General features: G+C 49.1%; 1 protein-coding gene across 2 annotated transcripts in view; it reads left to right on the top strand.

The window, feature by feature from the left end:
* SLCO3A1 (solute carrier organic anion transporter family member 3A1) overlaps window positions 1-13,257 on the top strand; it is a 143,351-nt gene that overhangs the window by 27,376 nt on the left and 102,718 nt on the right. For both annotated transcript variants that reach the window (XM_083850424.1, XM_083850423.1), the window contains exon 2: window positions 6,810-7,275. In XM_083850424.1, coding sequence (XP_083706550.1) covers window positions 6,975-7,275 — 301 coding nt within the window. In that variant the 5' untranslated portion in view covers window positions 6,810-6,974. The remainder of the gene's footprint in view (window positions 1-6,809; window positions 7,276-13,257) is intronic.

The raw sequence follows: 13,257 nt of genomic DNA, 5'->3' as shown, positions 1-13,257 counted from the left end.
CGTTTTTCATGCTGCATCTTTGATCTGCATGGAGCCCGCTTGTGCTAGACTGGTGGAAAATAGACTCGTTCAGCTTTGCTCTTTTTTTTCAGCTTTTTTTTTAAGCTACTCTGAAATGAACTGTGGGTTTCCATGGGCGTATCGACTCCTGACCAAACAGGATATCTTCTGTGGGTGCTGCCTGCTCTTTGCACTGCTTGCAGTGTGCAGTTAGCATTGTTCCGAGCGGCTGTGGCATAGCTGCACAGCCTGGCCGAGGGCTGCTTCGTGCCTTGCGTCGAGTGAAGGATGCCGCGACTACTGAAATGCAGAGAAAGAAGTCACCTGAAACACAGCAGGGTGCAGGAGGTAGCAGATAAGTTTTCTGCATGGTTGGAGTAAAGAGGGGAGAGAGGAGGTGGTGTCACAAGCGTGCATCTGGCCTCGAGCACGAGTGCACGGTGCTGCTTCTCTTGCTGCATGCTCTAACATCCTTTCTGCTCAGGCCACTGAAAATCCTGGCCGTGAACGTGTGCTTAATTCAGACCGGGTCAATATGCTCAGGGCTGGTCACCAGAATATAAAATAAATTGTCTGCACCAGGCAGGAGAGTGAAGCACAGATCCGAGCTGCACATTCCTCGTGGCACCGGCACAGTAACTTGCAGATTTACTGGTACTGGCCTAGAAACAGCGTAAGCACATGCTGCAACAGCCGAGCTAACAACACCCTCCTTCTCAGCTGCGGCGCTATTATCCCTGTCACGTGAATGCAAATTTCTGTGCAGAGACAATTTCCAGACCTTGAGCAGAGCCAGCTTGGGTGTGTTGGCATCGCCACCCTTTTTGCTTGCTCTTCTGTTCGTATGCCCAAAGCCAGCACAGGTGTCAGCAGCTCTGGTGAGGGCGTCTTTTATGTTCCCACAGACTTGGTTGGACTGGGAACGGCGTTGAAAGAAGCCATCAGCGGGCGGAGATGGGCCCTCCCGATGGCCCCGCTCGCTATTTTGGCAGGGAGGGAGCGGTGGGGTGGGAAGAAGCAGTGGGTGCCGATGCCTGTGCAAAGGGCTCTGAGCTCCCTGCTCTCCTCCCGGCCAGCCAGGGAATGGGCAAAATGCCACGGGAATTGTCCACACTTTAAAAAAAAAAAAAAAAAAAAAAAAAAAAAAAAAAGGAAAAAAGATAAAGATCGACCCTAAATGATCATCATGGTGCTGAAACCATGGAGTGTAAAGAATAAAGACAGGATTTGGCCCTCTCCCGCGTGGCTGCTGGAAGGGAGGACGAGCGACACCTGAAGACGGGGGCGGAGGTGCGTGGAAGCAGCAGAGCTGTTTGCGGGACGGTGGCTTTGGCCCTTCGAGGAATCTTACGTTTCCCAGCTCTGTAATGGAGAATGTGGGAGATGGTTCACGTCCGTTTTCCTCTGGGAACGGAGTTGCCAGGCAATTATTTTACATCCTATAGCACTGCCGACATGTCTCTTCAAGTCCGATCTCTTACCACATAACTGAGAAAACGTATTTTACATTAAAAAGCAGCCTTTAAAAAAGGCCCTTCAGGCATAAAGTCAGTGTGTTTCCTATATATAACCCCGTGTTATTAATACAATGAACTTATCTGTAGACTCTGTGGGTGAATATGACTTATCGTTGGAGATACGAACAATATGATGTTCGTTTCCGATGCACTGTGCGTATGACTCCGGTCATACACACACATGACATACACACAGCGGTGCCCCCAGCCTTCAATTCATTCCTTCGTGACAAACTGGGGCAATGGTGTGAGGCAGCTTTGCGGATTGCATTTTTGTTGAGCATTAATATAAAATAAACAGCCTCTAGAGAGAACAAATCTACCTTGGGTCAGAAATGCCAGGATCTATAGATCTGGGGCAGACAGCAATGATGAATGTGGGCAAGTATTATCGAACTGAGTCCAGAATGGCATGACAAAAGCTTCCCTGGGTTTACTTACAGGGGTTGCAATATAAGTCGCTTTGGCTGAAAAAATTTAAGGTGGTGATTGATTTTGTTGCTTTTTTCCTTTTTTTTTTTTTTTTAATGTGAGTAGTTTATCACTGTATGCATCGTGTGAGATCATTTTCCTCTTTCAATCATTGAAGAGCCTTTCGGAGGGGACTGAGGAGGCCCCTTTAGCCCAGGTCCTTGTGAATACTGAAATGTCTTTGGAAAGCGAGACGGACACATTTGTGCAGAGTTCCCGGGCTCTGTAAGAAGAGGAAGGAATGAGGTACATGAGCTTGCAGGTAGCACAAGCATCGTATAAGTTTAAATTACGGTTATTGTATGTTAGGTGGTGCCTTCGTATAGGCAGCAGGCTGGGTTATGTGGCATTTCGGGATCCCCAGGCCTGCTTTTTGGGAGAGGGAGACGTGCAGGAGCCCAGACTGATGTGTTTAGGGTGGGCCAATTGATTTATATATATATATATATATATATGTAGGCTTACTCTGGAGGAGCGTGAACTTGCAGAAAGGACTGATAGCTTCTGACCTGTTGATCTCATAGCTAAATCTTAGTGCTGAGCAGGGGATGTCTTGAGTGGGTCAAAATGGGGATCCTGGAGGTGGGATGCAGTTAGAGCTGGAAGGGCAGTTCCCGATGGAGGAGGTGGGGTGAGGGAAGGTCTCGAGACATGAAAAAAAAAAAAAGGCCGTGGGTCCGGCACACTTGTGTGCGCGCAGTCCTGCAGCTAAAGCGCTCTGCAGGTGCAGTGCCCTGTGGCCTGTTCAGGACCGATCTATAGGAAAGACACGAGGACATAACAGTAACGGGGATCTAGGCAGAGCAGAGCTGTGCTCAGCCCAGGTGCAAACCTGTACGAAGCTGTAGCTGCAGTGCTGCTCCCACCGTGCCTGGGTGCTGGCATTTGCCGTGATCACAGCACCCTCTGTGCTGCCTCTCTCCTCTCACTCCTCTGGGCTTGCCTGGTCAGTGGATGGTTTCACAGTTACCTTTTTGGGATAAAACTCCCCTTCCAAGGCACTGGGCCCATGCATCTCGTCCGTCTGACTTTTGCTGGGTTGTTGTAACAGCAGCCCTGTAACTATTTTCATCATAGAGCAGAAACTCTTAAAATGAATTTCCTCCTAACCCGCTCATTCCAGCCGTGACAAAACAGCTGTGTGACTTCCAGCAGCCGGGAAGTAGCGAGTTCCCAGCTCACACGGCGGGCTCCTGGCGCTCCCCGCTGTGTTTTAGCGGGAGGCTGTCCGCCTGAAGGCCCCGTGCTGCTGCCCTGCTCCGTGCCCCGTGTCCCTGCTGGGGCCGCAGCCGCCTCGTGGGCTGCGCTCCCGAGCGTGGGCTCAGCGCCCGAGGACTCTTGGTAATCCTCGCAGCCTTTCCACGTGACGTCGGTATTTTACAGGGACCTGTCGTGTCTTCTGCAACGTTTACGTAACTCTCGGTAAATAGGGCTAGTGTCGGGGAGCTGCGGTGGCTCCTGGGGAGCAGGCTTGTGAGGAAACCGGGGCAGCACAGCGCTGGCTTTTCAGCCGGCCGTGGCCCGCACGCGAGCTGCAGCCGTTCGGTCAGGTTACAACTGGGGCTGCTGGGATGCAGGAAGCCCTGGAAGGGTGGGGTGTAGAAGAAAGCGAAAAGAACGATTTGACCTGGAGCAGAGGTTGGTTTTGGGTAAATGCAGGTAACATCTCTGCTGTGCTAACGCTGGTGGTGTAGTCAGTGTGCGTGTTTAAGGTCACGGCCAATGTCAAAGCGAAAATTGGGGCTGTGCTTTCGGCTCCTGCCACTCTGGATGTAACAGTTATATTCCTGGTTTATCTGGCTAAAAATCTGCATGTTGACCATTTATTTCCAAGCCCTATTTTTATTTGGGGATTTTTTTCCATGACTGTCAGTGGTTTTGCACACTCAGAGTTGTTTGCTCATCTTGGAGAGATTCCCCCTTCTGCCGAACCACGTCTTGGTGGGACCTCAGCTATTGCCGTGCTCCCCTGGGGCCGTGCTGAAGGTGGTGGCTGGGTTTCGGGAGGGCAGGAGGATCTGCGCTGTGGCTGTTCCGCCTCAGACGGGTGCAGCACTGCCGACCCTGACCACAGCGCCCCGAACTACAGCGCTGGTGGCGAGGCGTTTTCAGCTGGGGGATCTGGGGGAGAAGGAGCTCGCCTGCACTCCTGATGTTCCTTGCGCCTCAGAAACCGAGGACGCCTCTTGGTGTGAGTAAGGATCAAAACAGCAGCAGGAGCTCCCCCGGCCTGCTGGCACGGCAGGGCTCGCAGACAGGAACCACGCAGTTCCCGAGGGAAGTCCGAAGGCGCCTGCCTGCTTCTGCCTCTCCGTGCCGTCGCGGTCAGCAGCCTCGCCCCATCACCTTCTGCTTTAGCAGCTGGAGGTTGTGCCGAGAGCCCAGGTGCCTGGAGGGGGGTTCCCGTAGCAGGGGGCTGGCTTTGCAGAATTTGTACGTGTTGGCCGCGCGGTGCTGAGCGCTGGAGTCCTCCTGGTGTGGGTGCCCTGACCCTGCCGGCTCACACCTCGCAGTGAAACCAGCCCGTGCCGTGGGCGGTAAACGCGGCTGTGCCACGGCGGTGCCTGGGGGGATAGCCTTGGGCATCGTGAGGTTGTACACGTCTCTCTGCCCCGGTGCACCTCACCGTAAAGATACCCACCTAGTGGTTTGGGGCTGCGTCTGTCCCCACCTGCTCCACTGTGCCTCCGCAGCTCCCACGGAGGGTTGGCGGTGGCGGCGTTGTTCCGTCTGTGCTCAAGCACTGCTGGCTGGAGGTCGCTGGAGCAGGGACAGGCTGTGCTGCGCCCTCGGGAAAGGGTCAGCATTTCTCCCGGCGAATCACAGATCTGTTTCGCCCCAACAGGTACTGTACCCCCCGTTTCAGATGGAGCCGCGGTCTCCTCTCCTTTAGACCCACACATCTTCACTTGGGTTTGGTGGGGGGAAGAATTATTGCATTGTCTGCAGTCAGGGGCTGGATTTTTAGGGTTTTTGTTTGTTTCTTTTTGGCCTTGTTCATCTCTTGGCCCTTCAGTCCAGGATGATTACAGCACTGGCATAAAATGGCCACTGCCTGTGTGGGACAAAGGCTGGAATTTCAAAAATCACGAGTACCGTCTGGTTTTGTAGACCTGACTCTGACACTTCTCAGGTTGAGGTTTTGGGGGCGTTTGCTGGTGCAGGGCAGCAGCAGTGGGCTCTTTCTGTTCTTCCCTTTTGTGGGTGCTGGGGCTGTCTTTGTCCAAGCTGTGCCCTGGCGTCCCCTAGCAGAGGCTAGCTGCCCCCGGACAAGAGCTGCTGTCAGAATACTTTAAAGTCGGTCAGGCTGGCTCCTGCTTCGTGAGGTTTATCAGCAAAGATTTTCAGTGCCTCCAGTGGGAGGCTATTTTTGTTCTATCCAGGGGCTACCTTCTGCTGTGAGGTCTTTATAATGTGTTTTTTTTTTATGTGTATGTTTGTTTTTTTAAATAAAAAAAGAGAAACTTGCCTGTTTAAGGACAACCTTAAACATCTTCATCTTTTGCAGCCTGAAAAACAAGGTAGTCTTTTATCCAAGGTAAACATTTTTGGCATTTCTGTGACACTTCCAAAAAAATTTCTTGTGATTTTCCTGTATAAAACGGACACTGCTATAGACGGGAGAATGTGCTGAGCTTTCTCCCTTGAGCAGGGATGACAGCGAGCGAGGCACCCAACGTTTCGTCTCCCCGCTTTGATCCGTGCCTTGACTGTTGCATAAAAGCCACGTCGTGTTTCGTTGCACCGAATAATCAAAACTGGATGACATCTCAAGAGAGCAGCTGGTCCATTTTCCTGCCCTTTGGCGAGATCAGTCGTACCTGTGTTGTTCCTGACAGATGCTGGCCTGTGGTCTTTTTAAAGAGCTCTGCAGCCTCTCCAGGCAGCCTGTTTCCCTGTTTGACAACCCTCGCCAGCAGAAGGCTGTTTTCCCCCCAACCTTGTGTTTAACCTGATTCATCTTTGCTGCAGTTTAAGCCTGTCACTGCTTGCGCTGCCCAATTTGAAGACAAAGAACAAATCACTCCTTTCTGCGGCAATGTGAAGCATTTGAGGACTATTCTTGTACCTCTTTCATGTTAAATAACAGCTATTTGTTAAATTTTCCTTTCTTTGTAGTAGATTTAGATCTTCTATGTAAATCTTAATTTGCTACTCTTCTCAAAACTATTCTGCAATTGAAGATCCAAGTCATTAACCAATTCACAAACAGTTTAAGCCATTTGCTCGGCGTTTTATTTAAATACTTTAATGGAAGCCTTCTCTGCCAGCCAAATTGCCTATTTGTGCGTCGCTGTCTCTGACTGACTTCATGCCCTCGTGCTAGCCTGGGAGCCAAGTACCCGCAAGGTTTTCTGCTGCTCAATAACCGCGGTTCTTTCCAGGAGGAAGATCAGGTGCCTGGCGTGATGTGTGGCTTGGGGCGGTTTTGCATTGGTGCTGTGGGGCGGTGTTTTAGGACCATGAAGGTTGCATGGTCAGATGGAAAGGAGTCCTAAGAGAGGCTTGCTGATCACGGAGTCTCAGGGCTCTGTAAGCACCCAGTACGTGGATATCGATGCGTTAGGAGTTTGGAAATGAACACGTGTGCAGACAAGTGGAAGGTCGTGAAGTGTCCCTTGGTGTTAGGACCTTCCTGCAGGGCTGCGTTTGAACTTGGAGGTCAGCTGCTGCTGTGCTGTGATTTGGATGTCCTTGATTTGTAGGTTTTTGGCTGTAAGGGAGAATTGAGGAAACTTGCGCTTTAGCAGGGCATACGAGGAGGGCAGAAAGCAGCTTGTGTTCCCTTTCAGTAACTCTGTCTGGGTTTCTCTGTTGTAGGTGAGTGTTTTAACCACCTTGGAGCGGCGATTCAACCTGCAGAGTGCTGATGTGGGCGTCATTGCCAGCAGCTTCGAGATCGGCAACCTGGCCCTCATCCTTTTCGTGAGCTACTTCGGAGCCCGAGGACACAGACCACGCTTGATAGGATGTGGTGGGATAGTCATGGCCTTGGGCGCCCTGCTTTCCGCATTGCCTGAATTTCTGACCCACCAGTATGAATACGAATCTGGGGAAATACGCTGGGGAGCCGAAGGGAGGGATGTGTGCGCTGCCAACGGGTCCACCAGTGATGAGGGACCAGACCCGGACCTTATCTGCAGGAATCGGACTGCTACCAACATGATGTACTTGCTGCTCATCGGAGCACAGGTCCTCCTGGGCATTGGTGCTACCCCCGTCCAGCCCCTGGGAGTTTCCTACATTGACGACCATGTGAGGCGAAAAGATTCCTCTCTGTACATAGGTGAGGCTCGCTGAACTGCTCGCTGAAAGTTTTTCTTGAGGGCAGGTGTGTCCCTTTTGTCGTATTTGTCGGCAGTGGAAGGGATGCCTTGGCGTTTCTTCTCTGTGCGCATCTGTGCCCGGGAAGGTAACGAAGCACTGGGCTGTACCGAAGTGGTTGGTAAGCAGCAGGGAAGCACACTGATACGTTCCTTTATTGTAGGAGTTGACAGCTGTGGTAATTATTAGTGGGTAATTAGAAAGACGATTACTCCTTTTATTGTGTGTACCCGTATTGCTTTAAATTCTGATATTGTTTGTTTACGGTTGAGTTTTAGCTGAAGAATTTCCAAGTAGCATATGTGGTGATAACTTTTTTGTCCCAAGACACCCCGGTTCCTTTTCCCTTCTGAAGCACCTGACTGCACCTGAGCAGTCCTTGCTGTGTAAGGAGACAGAGAAGAGATGCGTGTCATGGCACTACCACCATCACATTTCAGCGAGCAAGTGCCTGTTGTGGAGTAGGACCCCAGAAAATGTGATCCCTGTAACGAAACGGGATGCGGAAGCTGGTGATGTCTATTTTGAGATCTGGTGAGCCTAGAGTTGAGCTCATGATTCTGGTGATCATGTTGCAAAATTATTCCAGATGGCTAAGATATGAAATTTGGGTTCGGTTACCCGGTCAAACATCTCTACTATTTCAGGAAAGTTCTCATGGGTTTCAGCAGCAGTACCCTCTGTGACGGTTTTAAAGAGGATGCTGTGGGTGAAGCTGTTCTCTGGGGGAAAAAAATCCTCCCTGGCTTGGCTCATTCTTCTTTGTTCAGGACTTGTCACCAGGTAAATGGCTCCAGTGCGTTAAATCACAATAGAGGTGAAGTCTGTGCTGCTGTTAATGTGTTCTTCTGCAGTAGTTAGTAGAGTTTTTAGTAACAAAAACTGCGCGCACTCGTGCCTTCATCCCTCACTTGGCTTTTAAACATCAGCCAAGCAGACGGTCCCATTGGTAGCTGTTCTTTTTTCTAAGACACTCATCAAGCTCCCAGCCATAACTGAACACAGCTATGGGATGGCCAAAGCTGGGCAGTCCCGCTGACTTTCTAATGGCCTTAAATGTCTTGGGATAGCGCAGAGGCCTGTTGAAACAACTAACTATATAGCATGGTATAGCATTCCTGGATGTATTTCTACCTGGCGTAGATGTTCTTCTACGTATTCAAAGTGTGTCTGTGTTTTCCTGTAACTGGCCATAAAATCCTGGTATTTCTGTTATTGGTTGTTATTAACCTTCACTTTGTTCTGTAAGCACTTGTTCTGTTAGTGCTAGGGATCCTCTGGATCGAGCAGGGTGATATATAAAACGCAAGGTACGGTACAACCCAAAGGTGAATAATGAGACTAAATTCACTGGGGCAACTTTGCCAACGCCATAAATGATGAGTTGGAATTAAGAGCGATTCTAAGATTATCTATTATAAATAACTATATGGAGGAGCAGCAACTTCTTTCAGGCTGTTCCACGGGCGTTTTTGAAGCAATGCTTCATGTCTGAGAACAGGATTAAGGAGGGTGCGTAAGAGGAAGATTAGGAAGAGTGATTCTTTTTGTTCCTTAGATACATTCATCTTGTATGCTAAAATATCTTCTTTAAAGTTGGCAGCTCAACTGTAGCTGGGAAAATACAGCCAGAAAAAAATGATTTCTGCTTCCTATGTGCAGTTTCATGATTTTTCCTTCAGATACGCGCTTCTAACCATGTAGCGTTCCTTTCTACAGGTAGAATGTATCATAATCATAAAATCATGATCTGGACTTCTATATATAAATTGTGGGTTGCAGAAGAGTGCATGTGTATGCACACTCAGCCAGTCATCTGATTGAATGAAGTTTAATATTAGTCCTGTCCCGAGCTATCCATCACAAGTAGGTTTTTGGCTAGGGGATGATTAATTCTTACATCAAACTGCAATCAATTTGGTTAGTGAAAATAAAAGCTAGCAGGAAAAAATGGATAGGAAAAAATGTGCTCTGTGAATGAATATAAATGGAGAGGGTGCTGGTGGAAATACGTGTCTCCTCAGGTTTGTGAGTGCTTGAGAGGTGGTCCAGTTCCGTAGTTTACGATGCCGTTTGAGAATTATGTGCTTGGATTTGTGTTTAACTGATTATTTTTGTCGATGTCGTCAATGCAATTTTCAGTGGCCTTAGCAGAAAGCTGGCTGAGCAGCTTACCCGCTTCGTTCTCCTGTTTCACAGAGGAAATAACTGCAGTGTGTGTACTGTCACTGGGCTATGTTTATAGCAGTTTTCTTTCTCATAATAGCACGCTCACTCAGTAGGGGCTACTCTGTGTGTGACCGGATGAAACGTTTTTGGGTAAGTTCCCTCAGTTTAAATTAGGAGCAAATCTGGCATAGGCTGTTCCCTCAGGATAGAAACTAATTAATAACAGTGGTAATAGTCTGGCCAAGCTCTCCATCTTGGCTGGGAAGAAATGATCAGATTGACCAGACCGCGCTGCCTTCAGTATATTGCTGCTGTCAGGTATGGATGGGCTGCGTTTGGGCTCCGTTGTAGCTGGGGGGAAGAAATAGTCTCTTACCTGACAGCTTAGTGCCAGTAATTGTTCACCTGCAATAAAATTCCTCTTTTGTCCCAAGGCAGTGAATTAGACGGAACTAAACCCATGCGCTGCATTTTTTCCTTCCCTCCAAGTTGTGCAAGAGTTCAGTGGAGTAACTTCAGATAATCTCATACCACCTCCGTGCAGGGAAGTGACAATACAGGAAGACTGCTCTGTGTAACAAAAAAAAAAAAAAGAAACCACAACTTTTTTTGTATTAATATAAATGTGTCTATGAAGAAGAATGCAGATGTGTTACTACACGGGATTTAAAGTGGAACCTTACTTTCCAATAGTAATGAAAGCCAGTAGCATCAGTGAAACAGAATACATTTATGGCCCTGAAGTCTGTGAAATCCTGCACACTGTGGCTTCTCTGCGATGACATGCACACGGGAGATGGGCAGTGCCCCTCTGCTGTGCACCCCTTGAAGGCAGAGGCTGTTCAGGCTTGTGCTCTTCTTCCAAGGAGGTGGGGATTGATGGAGTTTCATAATTAGAGAGATAGGGTGAACTACTACGGGAAGGTATCTCTGTGGCACGGGCTGCTGACATGTAGCTTCATGTTTCTGGAGCTAACAGCAGTTACGGGAGGTTTTTTGATGCCTGCTAACAAACTCAAACAGATCCTGTTGCTGTAGTAACCAGCCCTAGGAAAAGGGCTGTGCTGTGGAAACTCAGGGCAAATCAAATCAGAAAGATACATGCACACGAGCACGCGCCAAGGGATGTCCAACAGAAAACACATTTGTGCTGTAACAGAGTTTGGAAGGTAGCAGGACCACGTCTGCTCCTGCTAATGATGGGAAATACGTTCCCTTCCATTTCAGCAACCAAGAGTGTGATCAACCAAGAGCAAAGGTCATGAAGTTGGCAATAACATCGAAAAAAATGAGAAAATGTAGGAGTTTTCTTTCTTAGCTGTTTGAAGTTGGGGAAGTCTTCTGTTGTGGTGCTTTTCTCTCCTTGTCTGCTGTTGAATTTAAGATCTCGACTCCAATTCAAAGATTCCCAGTTGAGCAGGATAGTGCTACCTGCATTTACTGGCATTTGGCATAAGCAGCCCCTCCGAGGGGAGGAGTTCCTTGCTCCTGCAGGCTGCAGGACTCGTTGCTGCAGTTATACTAATATTAAAATCCCCTCAGTTTGTGGTATTGTTGGCTTTAAAGGGGGAAAAGCATTTTGAGGACTCCTTACTACACAGTTCCTTTTTCTACCCGCTAATGACTCACTTGACATTTCCCTCCTCAGTGCCTCTTCTGCTAGCTCTTGTGAAGTTCTGTGGAAATCGATGAAGACTTTGTCACTGGGAGAGGGATCAGAGGCATCGCGGAGCTGATCCAGGGGAAAAACGACAGCAGCTGTATGGATTTGCTGCCTCCCGGATGAGCAAGAGCTTGCAAGTGGTTTCTGGTCACTGGAGTGCCCACGCTGGTGTCAGCAGCGGTTTGCGTGTTCAGGTAGAGCCAGGGCAGGGACGTGGCAGGTGAATGTTGTTGGCAGTCTCCTTATGCTCCTTCTGGGCTTCCTGCAGCATTTACCGTTTGCTGCTGAAGCTGTTGCGCCTCGTCTGGAACACGGTTCCCTGCAAAGCACAACGGATAGCTTGGGGAGCCGCTGTTCGATCTGGGACAATTAAAGGCTGCATTATGGAGAGGAAGTCGCTGTTATTCTGTCTCCTGTTGATGGAGGAAATTGATATTGATGTTGGAGGGGGGCAGTGCCGGGCTGCGTGGCGCTTGGCTCGTTCAGGAGAATGCTGTGTTGGTCTTTAATGTGCCAGGGACTTTCATCAGGTTCTCCCAGGCTGTCCCGGTGCTTAATTTCATGTCCACGTGCCCCACGCAGAGGACTGAAGTCTTGGTAACCCGCAGAAATGGCTCTAAGAGGAAGACTGACTCGAGGGAAGTCCCAGAAAGGGCAAGTCTGAGCCAGAGTGAGTGACGAGGAGCGATGAGTGCTCCTCTGTTGGCAGCACAAGGGTGAGTGCCTGACCTCGGTGTGCTCGGGGGAATACAGCTGGTCTTGGTCTGCTTCGTGGCGGGGTGGAGGAACAGAGAAATAGAGAACTCGGCTCTGCTGGATGCGTCCCTTTAGCTGCTTTCTTTCGCCTCATCTTCCAGGCTTCTGTCGGGCCTGTACTGTGTGTATTTGGGCTTATTTTAGGGCTGTTCCCACTGCTGACCCCGGTGTAAGAGGCAAACTCAACAGGATGGCGTTCTGTGCCCAGTTCTGCCCAGATGGGACTTTGAAGCCCCAGGAAAGGGGACAGTGCCCAGTGCTGTCGCTGCTGCCTCTGACCTTTGCAGGGGTTATTTTGCATCAGACGTGTGGAAGCGCTTTTGGTTTTGCCACCGCAGTTGCAGAGCAGTGCTCGCTCTCGCTTCTGGTGCCTTTCTGGCTTGCTGTAAGCATCAACTCGAGATTTGCCGCAGAGGAAGACAAATGTGCCCTAGTTGGAATCTCGCTGTCTCCGGGGATAAATTTGTCCATTTGAAAAATCACTTATGGTAGCTTACGTCAGTCAAAATGACAGCAACCATTGTGTTTTGGAGAAGCAGGAGCGTTTTCGCTACTGACAAGAATTAAATCTGAGCGTATCTATAGCAGTGAGTTAATAGCAAGTTATCAGCGTAAGATGCTGAAATCATCAGAGTTTGAGTCAACATTTTGCATGTGCCAATACAAAGAAATAGTACTCAGATTTCTGTTAGGAAGCACGTGTTGGCAAGCTAAGCAGTTGCTGTGAACCTTGAAACCATTCATCTTCTGTGTATCTGGTGTTACGTATGGTAGGGTTCATCAATAAATACCTACAGGGAAAAAAAAAGAACAAAAGGGGGCTTCCGATTTTAAAAGCAAATATAAAAATATGGTCCATGACATTAAAGAGAAAGCCATAAAAAGCAGAGAGCAGAAACTTTAACCATCTACAGGGCAACCCCCCCATTGTCTGATGTCCTTGTGTGCAAGTTAGCCCATTTGGAGGAGTGTAGAATGAGCAGTCAGTGACGGCACCTTTCATGATAGAAAAATAATGAATAAGTGTCTCCCATTTATTCTGAAGCCTAAGAATTCTGTTTCCTGGGGGACACAGCGTGTAATGCTGGGAAACACGAGTATTTTGGAGCTGAAAGCAGATTGTGCAGATGATCGGGCTTTCATGCTGGAAGCATGTTCTGTTCTGCACGTAGCTTGGTTTCTGCAGCGTGAGAGGTGCTATTTAAAGCTGGTGAGGACCCTGGTTCCCCGCAGAAATGTGTTGAGATGGGCATTGTTTTGTCCCTTCCCAGTTCTTTAGAATATTTTCTCATCCTCAGATTCCCTCTCCCCATTACCCCTGGGTGCTGCTTTCCCGAGCTCACCTCGTTAAAGCTC

Source organism: Anser anser, assembly GCF_964211835.1.
Source record: "Anser anser genome assembly, chromosome: 10".
In the NCBI taxonomy this organism is placed as follows: Eukaryota; Metazoa; Chordata; class Aves; order Anseriformes; family Anatidae; genus Anser; species Anser anser.
This window is presented reverse-complemented; position numbering and strand designations above follow the sequence as displayed.